A 21,225-nucleotide genomic window follows, 5' to 3' on the forward strand; every position below is an offset into this window, starting at 1 on the left:
AAAACCAAACCAAAACAAAACTGCTAAACTACCGTGAAAGGGGCACACAGCACAACAGGTAGAGAATGAGCGAGCATTATTTGTCACGGATCCATGTCACACAAATACGTGCCCAGGGTCAAAGCCCAGGCAGATAAATCCCTCCAGCCGCGGGCAGGGGTCGTCCCCGGCTCTGCCTGCCCACCTCCGTCCGCAGAGCATCTCCTGGGGGAGGGAAGCACTTTTGTACAGGGGCTGAGAGGCGAGGGCTGGCTGCCAAGTTTACTTTTCTTTCACTAAAAGCTCTCCCGGGTCGGCTGCGAAGGGAGGACTGAAGAAACTCTGCAGGAACTCAGCGTAAAGTGTAAACTCTGCTTTTGGAAGAGAGCGGCAGCGGCCAGGAGAAGACGAAGGGCAGGAGGGGAAAGGCAGCAAGCTGAAGGCACCCCAGAGCCCACCTGCCGAGCGCCGGGGGAGCAGAGCCCCTGCCCGTGCGGCTGGCTGCCGAGCCCGGGGATCGCATCCACCCCCGCCCGGCCCCCTCCGTCCCGCGGCGCTCCTCGCCGCTTTGGCAGAGCAGCCCGAAGCGGAGGCAGGGTGTGCGGCAGGCTCCTCCAGCCTCCCGTGGGTCCTGGAGCGGGTCATCGGCTGCCAGGGTGCTCTGCTTTCCAGGATACAAGTTGTGGGGCGCGCAGAGGGCTCCGCAAAGGCTGCAGATGATGACTGCCCCGAGCGGGGAGCGCTCATCTTCTGCACGGCTCTGCCTCGCCCTCGGCGCCTTGGGGCTGGCGTTGCTGGGGGACGTGTCCAGGGCTGTCCCCATGGACGATCAGGACTATTACCTGCAGGAGATTAGCAACAGGGATCATTATTATTCCTTTCCGTATCCCGGTGAAGAGTTTTTTCCTTTCACGGAGCAACCCGGAGGGGAAGGACCTATCCGTGCTGCAGAGACAGAAGAGCACCCAGGGTTCAAACCGAGCAGGAAAGAGTTAAAACCGAAGAAAAGCAACAAAAAGGGAAAATCCGTTCTTGAAACTGCACCAGGTAACTTTCCACTTCCTCCCGCGGGACCCGGAGCCCGCTCGGTCCCGTGCAGACGGTGGCGTTTAGCACTAGCGAGCGGCAGTTAATGGCAGCTTTGGTAGTAGCGATGAAGGTGCTCCTGGTGACGGGGACAACGCACCAGCTTTTAACGTCCCACAGGACAGAGCCACACAGCTGTTATAGCCTTTGTAACCCTTCTCCTGTTGAGTAAAGAGATTTCGGAGTGACAATGTACTAATTATGCTGCACCTGGAGTTCTGCTTAATGGCACTTAAGTGGCTTGCTGATAGTGTTGCTGCTCTGTGAGAAAAGTGAGACGGATTCTTACTGCGTGTCGTGACGCCTTACTCTATTATCCCTTGCGGTGTTGAGCTAAGAGAGCTTCCTGAATTCATTTTGCTTTTAAACCTGTGACCGCTGGGGTTTCACTCGAAAGCCCTCCGGAGCTGTCAAAACCCGAAGCCATAGCAGGCTCAGTCTAATTACTGACCTGTAAAATAATGAAACAGCGACAGAAATGTCTTACAGTAAAAACGTCCACCCCGGGTCACTTCTGTCTTCTGCGGCCGATTGGGTGAAAATAGGCCAGCAGCTGTTCGCAGGTACTTTGGCCATGCGTTTGCTCTCGCTAAGAGCTAATTGCAGCGCCCGGGAAGGAGAGGGTTTTCTTTCTGTCTGGTAGGTACTTCACCGGGTTTAGGACCTTTTGGAGTGAGCTGGCCCATAAGCTTCAGAGCTGTAGAATCTGGGGCCAAGTCCCGCTCTGCTGCAGCCGAACTCTCCTGTGCTTCTGAAGACAGCCTTTCACCGTCCCGAGCATGTGGCACGAAGTTTGCCGCTCAGAGGCGTCACTACATGCAGTACATCAGAGCGGAGGGTGGAGGCCTGCAGGGTGGCTTTGGCTTTCCCCGGTCACACCTAGCAGAGAGTAGTTGGACCATTTGCAACCTGACGTCAGCACTAGCAGAAATTAATTAGCCTTTGCTTAGAAAAGATCTTGGCCTTTACCATCATTAACAGTGACACAATGAAACAGTTTCTGAGTTCTGCAGAGCTGTTTGTGGGGAAGACATTTTGGACTGCCCATGTAACGGGAGGCTGCCGCCGTGGGTGACAGCAAACAGCCTTGTCTGGGGCAGCAGACGTGAGACACCCGTGCCCGCAGCAGCCTCCAAGCTGGAAATCTCAGGGAGTGACCTACCATGGGCAACCTGTGGATTTTAACAGTACCCAGCTAGATACCAGCTCTTTTCTTCTTCAGGAGACAGTTTCTCCTGGAGACAACAATCTTTTTCTCCTCTGGACCCACAAAGATTTCCAGCCTGGAGTGGGCTGCTCTGCAGTTCATCTCTCCTCGTTGGCTGCTTCCCAGTTTCCCCAGCACCATGGCATCACACATGCTCTGCCAGGCAAGGCAGTGATGAGGACAGCATCCAGTCTGTGAGGGCAATGGTCATTTGCCCTACAGAGGAGTGTCTTCTTTGTTCCACACCCACTCTGCTGGGCACCTTACAGCTGCAGAGAAGGCAGCAGACGTACCAAGAGCTACCTCTGTCCTTATGGAGCACTCATCCCCTCCAAACCTGCTTTGGTTTGTGCTCTGTGGACACAGCAGAGCCAAGTTCAAACCGCATGATGCCAATATGCTCCCGGAGGAGCGCGCCGAGGTCTTGCAGGCTGTCTGCATGTGAGACTCTCCTGAGTGCCCTTACAAATGGAAATACATCCATTTTTCTGTGGAGGGAATTATGGAACTGGAAAGGATAAAATGACCTCTGCAGTCCTTCCCCAGAAAACACTCTGCTGGGTGACAACCATTTGGTTTGTGCAAGTTTCACTTCTAATTGCTCTCTCTTGTCCACCCTGTCTGACCAAGTCAAAGGAATCATTTCACTTCTGCAGTCAGGCAAGGTCCTGCCTCAGCCTCCTCCTCTGTCTGAGCATGGCTAAGCACAAGGCCAAGGTGAGCATGGGTGAAGTTTGTGAGGCACCACCAAAAGCAGCCAAAAGTAGGTCAGTCCCTCTTTCCACAGCAGGCTTGTGCTCTTCTGACAGCAAGTCCCTGGAGAGACCTCATCTAGAGTACTGTGTCCAGTACTGGGCCCCCCAGTTCAAGAAGGACAGGGAGCTGCTTGAGAGAGTCCAGCATGGAGCCACAAAGATGATTAAGGGAGTTGAACATCTTCCTTATGAGGAGAGCCTGAGGGAGCTGGGGCTGGGAACTTGGAGAGGAGGAGACTGAGAGGTGACCTGATCCGTGTTTATAAATGTACAAGGAGGGTGTGCCAGGAGGCTGGAGCCAGCTCTGCTGGGTGCTGCCCTGTGCCAGCACAAGGGGCAATGCTGAAAGTTTCCTCTGAGGCAGAGGAGGTTTCACATAAACACGAGGAGGAAATTTTTCCCTGTGAGGGTGACAGAGCCCTGGCACAGGCTGCCCAGGGGGGCTGTGGAGTCTCCCTCTCTGGAGGTATTCAAGAACCATCTGGATGCATTCCAATTTGATCTGCTCTGGGTGATCCTGCTCTGGCAGGGGGGCTGGACCAGATGATCTTTGGGCATCCCTTCCAGCCCCTGACATTCTATGATTCTGTGATTCCAAAGCCTATGAGCTGTTGAAAAATCAGCCAAAGATACACCAAGGAGCTGCTTCCCTCCACCCCACTGCCATTGCCTGCTCTGGCACATGCAGACCTCAGTGCACTGGCTGTTAGATGTGCTCCCATAGGGGAAACCAGCAGAGTTCCCCAGGAGCAGCTGAACTGCCACTGCAACAGCCCAGTTAGGCCCCAAGGCAAACACCCAGAGTGCAGCTGGCGTTTGGAAGGGATGGCAGTGAAAGCAGAAGGGGTTTAGCAGGAGGTGTCAGGCAGCTTTCACTGCAGACGCTGTCAGAAGCTCTGGTCATGGCAGAAGAGATACTTTGTTCTCCTCTGCCACAGGCCAGGTGCTGCTGGCTCAGTGGCTCCAACAGCTAGTGCCATGTCACTGTGTCATCAGTGCCACTACATACAGGGTAATGAGATCTGGAATAGGTTGCCCAGAGAGGTGGTGAAGGCCCCATCTCTGGAGGCACTCAAGGTCAAACTCGATGGGGGCCTGAGCAACCTCATCTAGTTAACTATGTCCCTGCTCACTACAGGGTGAGATGACCTTCAAGGTTCCCTTCCAACCTGATGCATTTCCTGATGTTACTCTATCATAATTTATTATTGTTAGGAGGAAGTTCTTCAGGAAAAGCCTGGATGGGGCACTCAGTGCCATGGTCTGGTTGATAGGTTGGGCTGGATGAGCTTGGAGGTCTCTTCCAACCTGGTTGACTCTATGATTATGATATGTATTTGTTGTGTATGCTACTGTATTATCACCTGTATTGTAAGTACAGCTACATGCCAATATCATCTCACATTTAACCTGTTAAGAGGACATCTGGAGGTAGTAGAAGCAGTTGACAAACAGATGTCCAGAACTGGCAGCTCTAAGTCTGGTGGTGTAGATCTGGACCTGTGCACACATGGATACGTTTATGTGTCAATAGAGACATCCAGACCTGGCATTTGGCTATCAGACATGCAGGAAATACAAGGGTTGTGAGGCCTGCTGGCAGCTGGGGCATGTGGGATTAATTAGATGCAGCAAACAATAGCCTGGCTGGGAGCTGGGATGAGGAAAGCTGGGGAATGGGAATGTGTGATCTGCCCTTTGGCTGAGCAGCTGGTACTGATCAGCCCCAGCTTTGAATCAAAGTGGAAAGCAATCTGAAGGATGTGGTACAGAACAGATGACATAGGCTCAGTTTATTTAAGCTAATTCCTGAAGGTGGTGAGAGTATCACTGGTTGGAAGAGACCTCCAAGCTCACCCAGTCCAACCCTCGACCCAGCACTGCAGGGTCAGCACTAACCCGTGTCCCTAAACACCAGCTCCACAGCTGCTGAGCACCCCCAGGGATGATGGCTGCAGCACTGCCCTGGGCAGACCATTCCAGTGTCTGAGAACCCTCCCAGTGCAGAAATATTTCCTGATATCCAGTCCAAAGCTCCCCTGGGGCAGCTTGGCACCATTTCCTCTGCTCCTGTCCCTTGCCTCCAAGGAGCAGAGGCTGCCCTCTCCTTGCTCCAACCTCCCTGCAGGCAGCTGCAGACAGCAATGAGCTCTGCCCTCAGCCTCCTCTTCTCCAGCCTGCACACCCCCAGCTCCCTCAGCCCCTCCTCATAGCCCAGGTGCTCCAGGCCCTTCTCCAGCTTCATTGCCCTCCTCTGGACAGGCTCCAGCCCTTCACTGTCCTTCCTGCAGTGAGGGGCCCAGAGCTGGACACAGCAGTGGAAGTGTGGCCTGGGCAGTGCTGAGCAGATGTTAAACAGGACACCAGTGGGCTTGCAGTGGGGGTGGTTGGGCTTTAAGATCCTGTCAGTACCAATATTTGCAAACACTCACAGCTGAAGCAGCAGTCTGGCTCCTTCCCTTTGCATGAGCCCACGATGCAGTGCTACCAGGTCACCCTTGGAAGGCAAACAGTTCGCCTGACAGGTTCTGTGTATGTGTATTTCCCTTCCCTAATCCCATTCTGGTTGGTTTAGGCTTCCATCCAAAGCCCTTTCAGATCTGTGCAAAGAGTCTTGTTAACATTAGTTTTCCTTTTATGAGGCCTTTAGTGGAGTTGAACACATGTTGTCAAGGCTACCATTTGTGGGGCAGATCTCTGCACGTGGCCTGGGGGGGTCTGTCCACAGAGAGGCAAAAATTCCTTCCTGAGAGGAGTTTGGAGCTGAGGTCCCCACAAACACTGCTCAGAGCTGCACTCTGCTGTGGGTCACGGCTGGACAAGTTGCCAATGTTAATTCTACTGTGCCCAAATCTGCCCTAACTCAGAAATGATTTTTCTTTGCTTTGCAGAACTGATACTTACTACAGCAGTTCTCGTTCTGGCCACCCCTCAGCTCTGACTGCCTTTAAACAAAACAAAGGACCCATCACAAATCCTAGAATCATCTTGGTTAGAAGAGACCTCCAGGTCATTGAGTCCTGTTGTTATCCCAGCAGAGCTGAGTCCACCCTTAAACCATGTTCATCTGCACCACATCCCAGCTGCCTGGACAGGGCAGTCCATGGTTCACAGTCAGACACAGGCTCACAGGTGTCAGGGGTTGGAAGGCACCCAAGGAGCTCATCCAGTCCAACCCCCTGCCACAGCAGGACCATACAATCCAGCTCAGGGCACACAGGAACACATCCAGACAGGCCTGGAAAGGCTCCAGAGAAGGAGACTCCACAGCCTCTCTGGGCAGCCTGTGCCAGGCTCTGGGACCCTTCCAGCCAAGAAGTTCCCCCTTGTGCTGAGCTGGAACCTCCTGTGCTGCAGCTTCCATCCATGGCTGCTTGTCCTGTGCCAGGGAGCAGTGAGCAGAGCCTGTCCCCCCCTCCTGACCCCCAGCCCTCAGATAGTTACAGACATTGATTCAATCCCCTCTCAGTCTTCTCTTCTCCAGACTAAGCAGCCCCAGGGCCCTCAGCCTCTCCTCACCAGGCAGTGCCCTCCAGTCCCCTCATCATCCTCATAGCCTCCTCTGGACCCTCTCCAGCAGGTTCTGTCCCTCTGCAACTGGGCAGCCCAAATCTCTCTCATGTTTGGTTTCTGAGGCTTCTGCCAGCTGTGGTAACTTGGAACCTGCCAGAGAGATGAAGTGGTGAAAGACCCAGAGCTACAGAGCTGCTTCAAAGCATGGAGTCCAGCTCGTGCCAAAGGGGGAACCGCTTCGCTTTTCCTCACCTGGGCCTGTTCTTCCTGGGGCGTTTCTCTTGTCCAATTCCTTGTCCACGCCAAGAGCAGAGCACTAAGGACTTGCTGCTGTCTGGCTGAGGAGGTGAGATGTGACTCTGGGTTTCACACACAGCACTCACTCGTCGTGCAGAGGGCTCCTTAGACCTGAGCCTGCCCAGCCCCTGCTGCCCTCACACCTGGAGCTGTATGCAGCAAATGTCACCTCTCAGTAAGCTGCCTGAGCCTGCTCCCCACACCCTGGCAAGAGCAGAGGGCACAGGCAATGGAACAAAGGTGTCCAGAGGATACTGAGGCCAGGCCCAAGATATCTCTAACACCACTGCTAATCTTCCTGAAGGCAACTACTTTTCCTAGGCCAGTCACTGAGCACATCTACCTCCTTCAGAGGCTACCTTGCCTGGAGGTGCTGCAGCCAAGCCTGGCTGGGGCACTGAGTGCCATGGTCTGGTTGGTTGGGCAGGGCTGGGTGCTAGGTTGGGCTGGCTGAGCCTGGAGCTCTCTTCCAGCCTGGCTGATTCTATGATTCTAAACTGTGAGTAAACCACACTGCAATGCTCAGTCATTACTTCTGATGTGGAGGTTTCTGCTTCTCTTGTAGCACAGCAAAAGGACCATTCATGATGCCATTCCTCTGTGGCTCTATTACCTTAGTGTGAGGAGAAATAGGATACTCTGAAGGTCTGCTGTGTGCTGGGGGAGGATGTATCATCTCCAGAGAGGAGCCAGGCATTTTGTTCTTCATGTCACCAGGCAGTGCTGAATTAACTTGACAGGTGTGAAAGAAAAAATGCTTCTCTTTCCTACCCACGGCTAAAAATAGCAACAAAAAGAGGTGAGAAAAACAAGAAGGGGAGAGAGGAGGTGCCAGATGGTGACTGAGAGTCAGTGCCCATGAAGACAGCAGAGGAAGTCTGTGAGAACCATCTTCTGGGGCTTAGCTCTTCATCTCTAGCCCTGTGTGACTGGAAGTGCAAAGGAGAGTCTGGTGAAGCTGCTGGTGGATACCTGAGCCTTCTTTTGGGTGTAAAATGTATTTCTCCTGGGGGGTGTGGGTTTAGAACTTACACACACACACTGCTGAAACTGACCAGACCAGCTCCGGCGGCTTGGCAGTAAGCTAAAGCTCTGTTTGCAGCAGAGCTAACTCTACAAGCATGCATACACAACACAGTTACAGGTAGTTACAAGCACCACTTAGAAATCCAAACTCCCTCCCAGACAAAGAAACTGCCCAGAAGGGGCTCAAAGCCTCCCTCTCTCCCAGCCAGACAAAACTATCAGCAAAGCTCACTTGTTGTCTGGTAGTGGAAGACATCAGAGCAGAGCTAAGGAGAAGCAAAAGGGAGCAGTGTCCCAGAACATAGAGGGACAAATTATTTACATGTTGCTTTTTGTCCCTTTCAGCAAACCAAGGAAGGATGCAGACTTCATCATTTGCTTCTTACAACCAATGGTCTAATTTCTCTCATTAGTACTCCAATTAGCCCCAAACCAGCGCAGGGGGTAAGAGCACAGTGGCACTTCTGAGCAAGGATTTGTACCATGGGGCTGCAGGTTTTACAGTCCCACTTGGTTCAGCCTTCACCTCTTCTTCAGTGAGACTCCACCTGGTTTGAGCACCAGAGTCTTGTGTTTGGGTCGTTCTTCTCTCTTTTGGGTGTCAGTGTCTCACCCAGGTAACGGCTGACAGAGCTTCCTAAGCCTGCCTTGCTTAAGTCCCAAGGCTGGAGTGCTTTCTGCAGCTGATTTCTTCCTCATACTCCCACATCTCACAGGGTTGAGAGTTTTCTTGTCACCTCCCTTCCTTTTGGTTCTACAGGATTGAACCCCCTGGCTGGGACCTAAGAGGGAACCTGAAGGGCAACCCTGAGTATCTCTGCTGGACTTCCAGGGTTTGCTCTGAGCTGCAGAGGGCCTCAGGAGGTCTGAGATCTCTGTTGTCTCCAGATTTGCCCTTTACCTGTTTCCTGGCATGATCTTTACAAGGCAAAGCAGCCTCCTCTTTCCAGGGGAGCTCTGTTTGATGGGAGGGCAGGAAGCAAGGCCAAGCACCTCCCTGCTCCAACCCATCCAAGATCCACTGTAATCTGCCCGGGTGCATCACTCACCACAGGGTGCTGGAAGAGGACTTTGTTTGCAGAGGCAGGATCTGAGGAATATCTTTCTCCTCCTTTCCCAGAAATCAGTGTTTGGCGTTCTTCTCCACAGGGACACAGTGTTTTATGGTGACAGCTTTATGGCACCCCTCTACTCTCAAGGTCCTGCTGAAACATCTGTCAAATGAAAGAAGTTCAAAGCATCTTAGAGGATCTGATCTCAAATCTGGGTGTAAGCCCTCCAGGCACCCAGCCTGCCAGACTGGGCCTTATCACCCTCTTTCCCCCACTGTGCCCCATTCTAGGACAGAGGATGTCTGGATACAGCACCAGACCTCAGCCCTTTCAGAGGCTTTACATTGCTGTCTGCAGCTCCCTGCAGGGAGGCTGTAGCCAGGTGGGGTTGGGCTCTGCTGCCAGGCAGCCAGCAACAGAAGAAGGGGACAGAGTCTGAAGCTGTGCCAGGGCAGGTCTAGGCTGGATGTGAGGAGGAAGTTGGCAGAGAGAGTGATTGGCATTGGAATGGGCTGCCCAGGGAGGTGGTGGAGTGGCCGTGGCTGGAGGTGTTGCAGCCAAGCCTGGCTGGGGCACTTAGTGCCATGGTCTGGTTGGTTGGGCAGGGCTGGGTGCTAGGTTGGGCTGGCTGAGCTTGGAGCTCTCTTCCAACATGGCTGATTCTATGATTCTGTGATTCTATGACTATCTGCAGCTCATTTGCCACCTCCAGCTTGGAGCTTTGGCCTTTCAGCCTTGAGCAAGAAGTCAGTGCTTAGCACTCCCTGCCTGTGCAGGGGGTTGGAACTGGATGAGGCTTAAGGTCCCTTCTACCTCAAACCACTCTGTAATGCCACAATTCTGTCTGCAAGCCATGTAGAAATTCACTGCTGACTCTCATCTCAGCTGAAGCTTCTCTCACACTTAGCTTTGAATCAGTGAAACCTCCTCTGTGGTAAATGTTTAGCCTGGGATGAAGATCCTTTGCTGGACCATGGCTGAATTGCTAAACAAACCAGAGGAGATGTTTATATGGAATGAATTCTGGGAGTCTTTTGCAGGCTGCATAAAGCTGCAAGATCCTAGGAAGCTGGAGGAGGGCTGGAGGCCCTCTGAACACTCAGTCATTTGGGTTGGAGTGGTGCCCACTCTTAGAGATGTTTGTCTGAACCTTGCTTGAACTGTTTCAGTTCCTTCGCTCTGTAGCATGGAGCTAGAGCTTCGTGGCAGTTTCCCTGCTGCACCTCTCGTTCCCCCTCCTGCTCAGGTTGGAAATAACAAGAGCCAGGTCTGTCTCAGGGCATGTCTAGCATTTCTCTTCCTGCAGGCTTCTGAGAGTGCTGGGAGCTCAGAATCTCAAAGATTGAGCTGAGCTCTCAGAAAGCACCAGAACCCTGATGCTTGCTTGGCCTGGAGGCATTTCTTTTATCCAGCTTCTCTTTTGTTTAGTTCCCTCAATTCCATCTTCCAAGACTTAGTTTGAGGGCAGATAGAGAGGGGGGGAAATAAGATGGAGGAACCACAGTATGTGTGAAGAGACCTCTGCAGAGTGGACAAGAGACAGCTAAAAAGTCACGTGGAAGCTGAAATCCCTTAGGAAGATGAGCAGAGCTGCTGGGATGTACAGCTGGTGCAATGTGGAGAAGGGGAGAGCCTGGCTGCAGGGTGTGGGGGTTCTGAGCCCCTTCAAATCCATCCCTTCCCCAGAAAATACTTTGGGGAATCACTAACTGCCTCTGCAAGCTGGCCTCTGTCCTTGGATGTCTTCCTGAGCAGTGCCTTTTCCAGAGGAATTCCTGTGCTCCCTCGGGGTTGTGTTCCCACAGTGAACCCAAACACCAGTCACAGACGTCTCCCCAGCAGCATCCCTCCTGCCCCCCTCCTTGTGCCCCAGCCCTGCTTTCTGCCTTCCCTTGTTCTCTAAACGTGGGCAGACACACCTCAGCTCAGGCCAGTTCCATCCTCCTCCAACTGTTTCTTTCCCTGCAGCTGTAGCGTTCTTGTGAAACACACTCAGATGGAATTGTTACAGCGGCTGCGCTTTAGCACCCTCAAAGTGTCTCACTTACTGAGCCAGGGATGTATGCTGAAGAGCTGGCTTGGGTTTGTGCCTGCTAATGGTATTCCAGGTGTCAATGCTTATTTTTGATGGCTGCAGTTAATATTCTGCTTGCAGGAGCTGTGCTCTTTCAGCACACCTGGGCGGTTTGGTGACTTCAGCTATTTCTGGCCTGAGGACATTGGACAAATCTGTGCTTCTAGTGGGGATTTCAGGCCTGTACCTAGGCATTGTGTGAGCAGCCTGTCTGGGAGGTTTTGCTCCGTTGTTTGGCTAAGTCTGTCTGTTTGGCTCTGGAGAAAAGGGATGGTTCTCATTTCTGGTGGCTGTAGTTAGCTCTGTGGCTTTAGCTGGAATTGCAGAGTCTTCATTCTGTGCTTCAGAGACACATCCCAGGAGACACTGCAGAGGGAACAGCACAGGATCAGCCATGACCAGGTCTGCAATATGATTCACAGGATCACAGGATGCCAGGGGTTGGAAGGCACCCAAAGAGATCATCCAGTCCAGAGCAGGACCATCCAAACTAGCTCAGGGCACACAGGAACACATCCAGACAGGCCTGGAAAGTCTCCAGAGAAGGAGACTCCACAGCCTCTCTGGGCAGCCTGTGCCAGGGCTCTGTGCCCTCATCAATGTCATTGATTGCTACCTTGTCCTCCCCACTCCAGGTCAGTAAGGTGGAGTACCCATGGGCAGTGAGTCAGAAACTCTGTATGCCTGCCTGCAGCTTTCCTCTCCTCTGCCTTTCTCTTTTCCTAAAGAGACACGAGGAATGAGAGATGAATCCAGTTTAAGAGAAGAAAGAGCTGCAGACCTATTTCCACACTGGCCTCTCTCCACCTGGAGGAGGCTGCTGCCTGCAGGCATGGCTGGGTATGGTTGCTTCTCTGAGAAGGAGGAGCACAGGCAGCAGGAGAGAGAGGGGGGGGCTGGGGGAAGGGAAAAGCTGCTTTTGCCAAGCCTGCTGACTCTGTACAGGTGGCACTAGGCTCCTGCAGTGTCCACATCAGCTGTGGCAGGCAGGCTGCACCATGGCAGCAGTACACAGCTTTGAGGAGGTGCATGGTATCATCAGGAATTTACATCAGCCTCTTGAGCCTGAAAGCTTGGCCAGAGAGCTCCCAGGGAGAGGCTTGCAAGAAATTCCTCTTCCAGCTGGGCCAGCAATAATAGAAGCTCTTCCTGCTGAATGTCAGCTCTGGTCACTTCTAGAGCCATGCTCAGCCGAGGCTTGGGAGGGAGGAGAAATGTGGGAAGCAATGAAAGGAAACAAAAGTGTATTCCTGCATCTGAGACGTGTTTGGGTGCATTTCAGACCTAGGGGATGGAGACAATTCTTAATTTGTTCTTTGTTTACCTAGAACAAGCTTCCCAAAGAAGTGATGGGTGCCTCCCCCCCGGCAGCGTTCAAAACCAGGCTGGATGTGGCTCTGGGCAGCCTGGTCCAGTGGGAGGAGCCCTTGCCCATGGCAGTGGAGTTGGGAGTGGGTGACCTTTGAGGTTCCTTCCAGCCCAAAGCATGTTTCTAAGGTACCATGACAGTATGAGTAACTGCTGAGTGGTCTCTCCACGCTGGAAGCAGAGAGACACTTTTACCCCTGCCCACGGTCTGCACCCTGCAGCTTTTCAAGCAGCATTATTTGGTGCTTGTCCCAGAGAAAATGCACTGCTTTGGTGCAACGTTAGAGAGCAACTAAGGTCAGCTTGGGAGCTATTGATCCTTTATTTGGCCTGTGATTTGGGACTACAATTCAGTATTTTAGCATATAGATAAATATGAAGATATATATATATAAATCACTAGATATGGATGCACAGATATGGGGTTTGTTGTAAGTGCACCTTGCTTGCGTTGTTCCTTTAGTGCCCTGGCAACGTGTTTGTAAAGAGAGCAAACAAAGCCAAACTCGGTGTGCTCCAAGAACCTTCACCTGCCTGTGCTGCTTCAGCTAACTGTGGGTGCACAAGGGCTGGATTCAGGCCAGGAAGGGAACCAGGCTGTGTTTCTAGAAACACTTCAGCCCTGCACAGGGTCAGAAACCCTCTCAGGCTGAAATGCACAGAGCAGTCTGCAGGGAAAGGCTGAGAGTGTGACTCACGCACGTCAGTGGGGATTTCACACTTCCACTGTCATGCTGTCCACACAGCAAACTTTAACCAGACCACATTCCCCCCCCCCCCCCCCCCACCCCAGATGTCCTAGGATTGTAAATACAGCAAATGATTTAGAGGGCAGAGCCCCATGCTCTGTGCAGTTCAGCCCCCACAGGGGCTGCCCATCACAGGAGAGGAGTTCAGCTGTTTGCAGCAAGCAGCATGGCAGCAGAGCTGCAGCTTTGCTGTTATTTCCCCTTCCAGGTGCACTGCAGCATTACAACACTCTGAGTAGCAGTGCCCCAAGTGTTGCTTGGGACACAGGCATTAGACTGTCAGAGCTTCCACTAGAGGTTTCTGCTACTGGAAGATGAGTTCCCTGTCACAATTTTTGCAGGAAAAACTCTAAATTAGGTCAGATTTTGACCTCATTAAAAACTTTTGCCTGAGACCATAGAGGTCCAAGAATAGCATGAACAGGGTAGTGCATGTTAGCCTTCACCCCCTCACTGTATGCTCAGTGCAGTCTCTATCTATATCTGCGGCTCCACAGCTTCTTGTTTAGCTCTAAGCTTGCTTAAACAAGGCCTAAATTATGCATCTACCCTGGGATGGCCTCGAAGAAGAAAGAGAATGAAAAGCTGAAGCTGAGTGTGTCACAGTGCGTGGGATTTTGTCATGAGGAGCCTGCCCAGACCGTGCTGGCAGGGTCTGTGCTGAGTGCCCGCAGAGCCAGGTCTGCAGAGCAGGGATGAGTCTGCAGCCAGCTCTGACAGGCCTGACAGCTCTGCAGAAAGAAGCAGCTGGGATTTTTAATGGTTCCCGAGGGTATTAGAAATGGAAATGGCATTCCAGAGCATGCCACCTGGCACCCTGCCTGCTTCCATTCCAGCACTGCCAGGTCGCCTCTGTTGCTGTAGATACCTGCTGGGCACTGTTACCCCAACTTGGGCAGACTCTGTCCACACCAAAGCCAAGATGTGCAGAGTGATTTTGGCACTCTAAACTGATCAGCATCATTTTTAAAGATACTCCAGTGTCTGCTTGTGCTGCTGAGTGCTGTGGCACTGAAATTCATACTGGCAGGGTATGTTTCAAACCAGCTACAGTGGAGGGGCGATGAGGTCTGCATCGTTACCACAGGGAGAAAGGCTGAGAGACTTGGCCTGGAGAAGAGGAGGCCCCAAGGACACCCTAGAGCAGCCTTTCAGAACTTAAAGGGGCCTGTATGGAACATGGGGACAGGCTGCTGAGCAGGGGCTGTTGTGACAGGAGAAGGAGTGATGGTCTCAAACCAAACGAGGGGAGGTGCAGAGCAGAGACAGGCAAGAAGTTTCTAACACTGAGGGTGGTGAAAGGCTGGCTCAGGTTGCCCACAGAGGTGGCAGAAGCCCCATCCCTGCAACCATTCCAGACCAGGTTGTCTGGGGCTCTGAGCAACCTGCCCTATTTGGAGATGTCCTTGCTGACTGCAGGGGGGGTGGACTGGATGAACTTGAAAGGTCCATTCCAACCCAACCCATTCTATGACCTTGTGATTCTGCATTCTTCTGTTGGCTTCAGTGGTGGCAAGGTCAAGCACCACTATCAGCAGCAACAGAAATCCTATCACTAAACCTACTTTTTCTGCAGAGAAAATGCAGTGTTAACTCACTGCCAGCACAGCCTGGACCCCCTCATGTCTTCTCTGGACTGCTGTATCTGCCGTGAACGACTCTTGCTGCCCCAACAAACATTGTCCAAGGTGATCCTTGCCTACGTAAAAATGACAAAGCACCTGGAGCAAAACCACACCTGGGATCATGAAACATAAACAGCCTGAGTGCATTCTGCTGCCAAATGCCAAGGAGACTGCCAGGCTGCACCAGGCTGCTATGTGCCCATTTCTAGAACTGAGTTTCCCTGGGCATGAGGCATTAGGCACAGACTTATGGGAACTGAAAACCATTCTAAGTATGGCTCTTAGAAACATAAGTGAGGAGGAAATATGATGCTTTGCTTTTTGGGTTGGTTTTTTTTCCTTTCCATTTGAAAAAACGGAATCCATTCCTCACTGATGGGAAATATTCTTCAGCTAAAACAATCATTTGTCTGCTGTGCCTCCCAGAGAGTAGCACAGAGTGATCTGCTAAATGCATCCTTATTAGATACAAAAGCTACAAAGACAATTTGTGCTTATCTGAAAATGTTTATGTAGACCAGAAGAAAACTAAATGCAATAGGAATGTAGGCAATAGCAATGGTCAGAAGCTTTCCTTGCCCTGCTCACACTCACATCCCTCACTTGCAGCATGAATGTGTCGCTAGGAAGGCCTGCTAATGAAGTTTGATCACCAAGAGCAGGCAGTGCTGCAGCAGAGCAGCTGGACTGGCACTGCAGGTGTCAGAGGATGGTTGGTTGATCTGAGGTTCAGTGGAAGATGCTGCATCTGTAGGGCAAAGCCATTGTGAGGCTGAGACTGCATCCAAGCCTGGGATAATAACCCTTGCAAGAGCCACCTTGAGGCTGTGCGTTGGGCTGATGCTGGCTTCAGAAGGGAGATCAGGAGCTCCTTCAGCTACAGAGCCTAACCCACAAACAGTACATTCACCTTTCAAAGGATGAGGTCGTGACTGAAGTGGTTCTCCAGTGTTGCCCCTTCCTGACTTCAAGGGACCTGGAGCTGGCTGGCAGCACTGCAGCATCAGGGATCCCTTGCTGCCCTTCGCTGGGTTGCAGTCCTCTGGCTGCCTGGCAGAAACACAGAATCATAGAACCAAGCAGGCTGGCAGAGAGCTCCAGCCTCATCCAGCCCAACCTAGCACCCAGCTGGGCCCAACCAAACAGACCATGGCACTAAGTGCCCCAGCCAGGCTTGGCTGCAACACCTCCAGGCATGGCCACTCCACCACCTCCCTGGGCAGCCCATTCCAATGCCAATCACTCTCTCTGAAAACAACTTCCTAACAACATCCAGTCTAGACCTGCCCTGCCACAGCTTGAGGCTGTGTCCCCTTGTTCTGGTGCTGGGTGCCTGGCAGCAGAGCCCAACCCCACCTGGCTACAGCCTCCCTGCAGGCAGCTGCAGGCAGCAATGAGCTCTGCCCTGAGCCTCCTCTGCTGCAGGCTGCACACCCCCAGCTCCCTCAGCCTCTCCTCACAGGGCTGTGCTCCAGGCCCCTCCCCAGCCTTGCTGCCCTGCTCCAAACACCTTTCAGCACCTCAACATCTCTCTGCAATGGAGGAACCCAGAGCTGGACACAGCACTCCAGGTGTGGCCTGAGCAGTGCTGAGCACAGGGGCAGAAGAACCTCCCTTGCCCTGCTGCCCACACTGCTCCTGCGCCAGCCCAGGATGCCATTGGCTCTCTTGGCCACCTGAGAAATAGTGGGAATTATAGTTGGGAATAGCTAGGAATAGTGGCCACTGAGGTACAGCCGTTTAGCAGAGCCAGTGGGAAAGCTCTTTTGAAATGCAAACCTCACAAGAATGCTGCTCAAGACACAGATGTTACTGAGCCTGCATCCAGCTCTTTTTAGGTCTATGAATTAATTTGACTCAGATGTCTTGTTGATGGCTTTTTTCTGAAGTGAATACCTACTTCTGGTTGCATATCCTGCAGGAAATAGTGGCTGGATGTGTTGCCAGGAGGGGAGAAACGTCCACAGCTCAGCCTCTTCCTGCACCCTGCTGCTGCTCTGCAGTCACTCTAAAACGTCCATGCGGCAGGTGTGGTTTGTCAGTGAGTGGCTGTGTGCACACTCTGTGGAGTTGAGGCCTTTCAAGGCCAGGCTGGACCCCCTGTGTTTTGCAGTGACTCCTTTTTCAGCTGGGGAAAACAGTGGCCAGTAGCTGGCTGACTTGCAGCTGAATCTGTAAGGTATGGCCTGCTCTGATCGTTGGTGCTACCCAATTCCTGCAGCTTCTGCAGGTCTCCAGGCCTGGCATGGGGCATAGAAAAGTCGTGAGGAAGGTTGTTGGCTGTGTGGAAGATCTCTTGAAGGAGAGTGAAGTATATTAAAGCAATACATTAAAAGCTGACATCTCTATGCATGTCATAAATCAATTTCTTTGCCTCTGTGGTTTGCAAAAAGAGGTTTTCCTGGTTATCTGCAGTAGCAGGGAGGACACAAACCCACAAAACACCTCACCCAAAAGCAAATTCCCAGCATGACTCAGGATCTGTGTGGCTTGGGTACTTTTCAGTAGTGAAATGTCAGCTTTAGGTAGATTGTGTTGTACTATAGTCAGTAACTTGGAGTTACTCAGGATCTGCCCCACCACCTCTACCCATTGCGGGTGGATGTTTCTGTCCCATGTGCTCCTCTCTTCAGCACTTTATGGATGGTGTAGCTCATAGGGACGTGGAAAAGTGATTTCCCTGTGTTAATAAGCCAAATATTCTGCTACAAACTGAAGACCTAATTTCACTAAAAACAAAATTCAAAGATCCTCTCTTGTGGAAGCCAACACAGAGCTACTGCGAGACCATGTGCAGAGCTGCTCGGATGGACATATCCCTGGGTCAGGAGTCTCTTATGGAGAATCCTGCTGCTCTGTTCCTCATCAGGGTGGTCACAGAGGAGAGGCCAGCTGCCTGGGAGAAATGCTTGTCATTCCTTTTCAGTCATGGTGGACTTGGAGCAAGAGGACACACAGTGAGGAGACAAAGGGTAACAACTTCAGACTGGAAGAGAGCTGATTTAGATATTAGGAAGGGGGTTTTGCACTGTGGCAGTGGTGAGACGTTGGAACAGGTTGCCCCAGAGGGGTTGTGGGTGCCCCATCCCTGGATGTGCTCAAGGCCAGGGTGGATGGGGCTCAGAGTTCCAGTTCTGAGCCCCTCAATTCAAGAGAGATGTTGAGGTGCTGGAAAGTGTCCAGAGAAGGGCAACAACGCTGGTGAAAGCCCTGGAACACAAACCCTATGAGGAGAGGCTGAGGGAGCTGGGGTTGTTTAGCCTGGAGAAGAGGAGGCTCAGGGGTGACCTCTCTGCTGTCTACAACTACCTGAAGGGACATTGTAGCCAGGTGGGGGGGTGGCCTCTTCTCCTAGGCAACCGTCAATAGAACAAGGGGACACAGTCTCAAGTGATGGCTGGGGAAGTATAGGCTGGATGTTAGGAGGAAGTTCTTGCCAGAGAGAGTGATTGGCACTGGAATGGGCTGCCCAGGGAGGTGGTGGAGTCACCATCCCTGGAAGTGTTCAAAAAAAGCCTGGATGAGGCACTTGGTGCCATGGTCTGGTTGACTGGCTAGGGCTGGGGGATAGGATGGACTGGATGATCTTGGAGGTCTCTTCCAACCTGGTTGGTTCTATGGTTCTATGATTCTATGACGGTGTCTCTGCCCATGGCAGAGGGTTTGGAACTGGATGATCTTTAAGTCTGCTTCCAGCCCAAACCATTCTGTGATTCTACATTGAACTGAGATCCATATGAACATTTGGGAGCCTATTACCAGGTTTCAGTTTCCCTAGAAACAGATATAAAATACAGGCAGGGTTGGGGTTTTTTCAGCCGTCTTGCAGTCTGAGAAACCCTTCCTGAGTCCACAGGCAGCCCAAGAACAGTGCAGTTTAACAGTAAATCAGGAGCACCTCAGCCTGAGCTAAATCAAACCCACTCCTTGTGCATATGCTGACAGGTGGATGTCACTCCAGGCAGCCTCAGGCAGCAGCGACAGGCAGCTGCCAGACTCAGAATAATGAATTTCCTCCAACTCTCTTGAAAATAGGTCCCTGCAGAGGGGAGTAACAATGAAGAAAGGACTGCAGATCTCCTGGCTCCATAAGCCCTGACTGCTCAGTAGCAGAGAAATGGCTGTGGAATGCAGTCTGGAAAAAGCTGGAGCTCCTGTGGATTTCCTGCTGATGGAGCTGGATGTTCTCTTTGCGGGGTGCTTCCTACTCCTTTCTTAGCTGCGTGCAGTACTTGCAGCTTGTCCCTTGTGATGTTTTATGAACTGAGTGCAGCTTTTGCGTTCAGCTCAGACCTGCCATGAGTACTTCTGGGTAGCTCCGGAGTGCCCGGGACCAGGGTGAAGCAGCGGTGCTGTTCTCAGAGCAGAGCAGGCTGCAGCTCCGGAGTGCCCGGGACCAGAGTGGAGCAGCGGTGCTGCTCTCAGAGCAGAGCAGGCTGCAGCTCCGGAGTGCCCGGGACCAGAGTGGAGCAGCGGTGCTGTTCTCAGAGCAGAGCAGGCTGCAGCTCCGGAGTGCCCGGGACCAGAGTGGAGCAGCGGTGCTGCTCTCAGAGCAGAGCAGGCTGCAGCTCCGGAGTGCCCGGGGCCAGAGTGGAGCAGCGGTGCTGCTCTCAGAGCAGAGCAGGCTGCAGCGCACAAGCATTGGCAAGCTTACACCCGGGGAGGGGTTTCCAGACCTGTCCTGAGGACTGAGCTATTTAAAGAAGGGCAGGCAGTTCCCAGCTGTCTGACTCACTCTCGGCAGAGACTGAGCCTTCTCCCCACCGAAATGCCATGGGAGACGAAACTCTCCTTAAGGAAATGCAACTAAAACACTTAGCCGATGAAACAGAAACCTCTGAGCTCTCCCTTCCTGCGCCTTTCCTTACACATCCTCTCTCACCGCTGGTGTCGGTAATTAGATCTGACATGGAGAACGGTCTACATTTTGTCCCGTGTAAGGCTGAGATGAGTCTTGGTGCCTCAGAAAACAGCAGTATTTAGCACTTGTCTTTACTGCTGCTGACAGAGGCATTTGGCTCTGGCTTTGTGTGAGACCTTCTCCAAAGCTGGCAATGGGTAATGGCATCTGCTTTGCTTTCTTCAAGGCTGTGTACAGTCCTGGGACTTAAAGAGATGTCCTTTGTTTCAGAATTGCCCTCTTTGTGCTTGGCCATCGCAGGCCGCAGAGCTGGGCTGGCCAGCCCCCAGCCCCCGACGCTATTGTGCCTCCGCAGGGTCAGTGACTGCCATTCCAGAACGGATTTTCATTGGAAACATAACTTCGTACAGTAGCTGGGAATGAATCCGGGGGGGGAGGGGGGGGCGGAATAAATCTACATATGGAGAAAAAAAAACCCAAACCACACCGCGAAAGCCCAAGCAGGGTGAACCAGAAGGCTGCCTACTGGCATTCGGTACCGCAAGTGGTGTTCCAGGAGATGCTGTGCATGCCTGCGGCAGACCGAAGCGTAGAGCGAGCAGCACAAAGCATCCGAGCCCCTCCGAGCGCCAGGTCCTGCCCGGCTGTAAGTCAGCTCCGCTCGGCTGCCTTTGTGAGCGCTGCCAGTCCTCACTGACCTCAGCGGAGGACCCCAGCCCGGCAGGGTGGAAGTCCGGGAGCTTTGAATACTTGTTTTGTGTTGGGATTTCTTCCTTAATTGCGCTTTAATCGATCTTTTGTTTTGTAGATTGTCCTCCGCTTGGTCTGGAGACGTTAAAAATCACTGACTTCCAGCTCCACGCCTCGACAGCCAAGCGGTACGGGCTGGGGGCCCACAGGGGCAGGCTGAACATTCAGGTAACAGCAGGTTTGCTCCTCCAGAGGCAGAATGGCCTCAGGCTGTGCTGCGTTACAAAGGGACCGAGGGATGGTTGTTGGCTCTGACTGCCTCGTCAGCTCCTGTGGTGCCGATGAAGGGGAACCACCGAGTGCGGAGGGGAGAAGGCTGCTGGACGGTCTTTAGTTGTGTGGGGCTTAGAGGAGAGCTCCACACTTCATGGTGCCGAGGGTGCAGATTCAAAGTGACCTCTTCGAGCAAGCAAAGGTGGAGGCAGCCCAGAGCCGCTCCCTTCGCGGCTGCCTTAGCAGTCTGGAGCAAAGCTCACAGCAAGTTCGGTTCGTGTTGCTTGCCGGCAGTGGCTGACGATGCTGGCTGAAACGGTGGTTTCCAGGGAAGCAGCTGCCCCAAGGCTGAGTCTCAGAGGCAATGGTTATGGTACCAAAAAGCTCTTCAGTAGCGTACAGTCTGCTTTAGCTTCCCCAGGGTAAATGCGGTGCCTTTGCATAAGGAAGTACATTTAAACCTCAAAGCATGCTGGGGCCACGGCAAGGGAGAAAGGATCCCTTAGGTTTGTTTAGTTGTTACCCTCCCTTAGATTATTTGTTCTTCCCTCCGGCTGAGGGCCTTTGCCGGTTACTGTCCCGGGAAGGATGAGCTCTGATCGGCAGTGCAGATCGCATGGTGCACCCTGACACCATCCGGGTGGGCAGCCGCTGGAAGGAGGCGGGAGCC

The 21,225-nt window shown here is 52.7% G+C and overlaps 1 protein-coding gene across 1 annotated transcript in view; it reads left to right on the top strand.

The window, feature by feature from the left end:
• The first annotated feature begins 619 nt into the window (after positions 1-619).
• Positions 620-21,225, top strand: part of CPXM2 (carboxypeptidase X, M14 family member 2) — a 63,283-nt gene continuing 42,677 nt past the window's right edge. The window contains 2 exon segments of the mRNA XM_064139952.1: positions 620-1,026; positions 20,401-20,510. Coding sequence (XP_063996022.1) covers positions 696-1,026; positions 20,401-20,510 — 441 coding nt within the window. The 5' untranslated portion in view covers positions 620-695.

Source organism: Pogoniulus pusillus, chromosome 3, assembly GCF_015220805.1.
Source record: "Pogoniulus pusillus isolate bPogPus1 chromosome 3, bPogPus1.pri, whole genome shotgun sequence".
In the NCBI taxonomy this organism is placed as follows: domain Eukaryota; kingdom Metazoa; phylum Chordata; class Aves; order Piciformes; family Lybiidae; genus Pogoniulus; species Pogoniulus pusillus.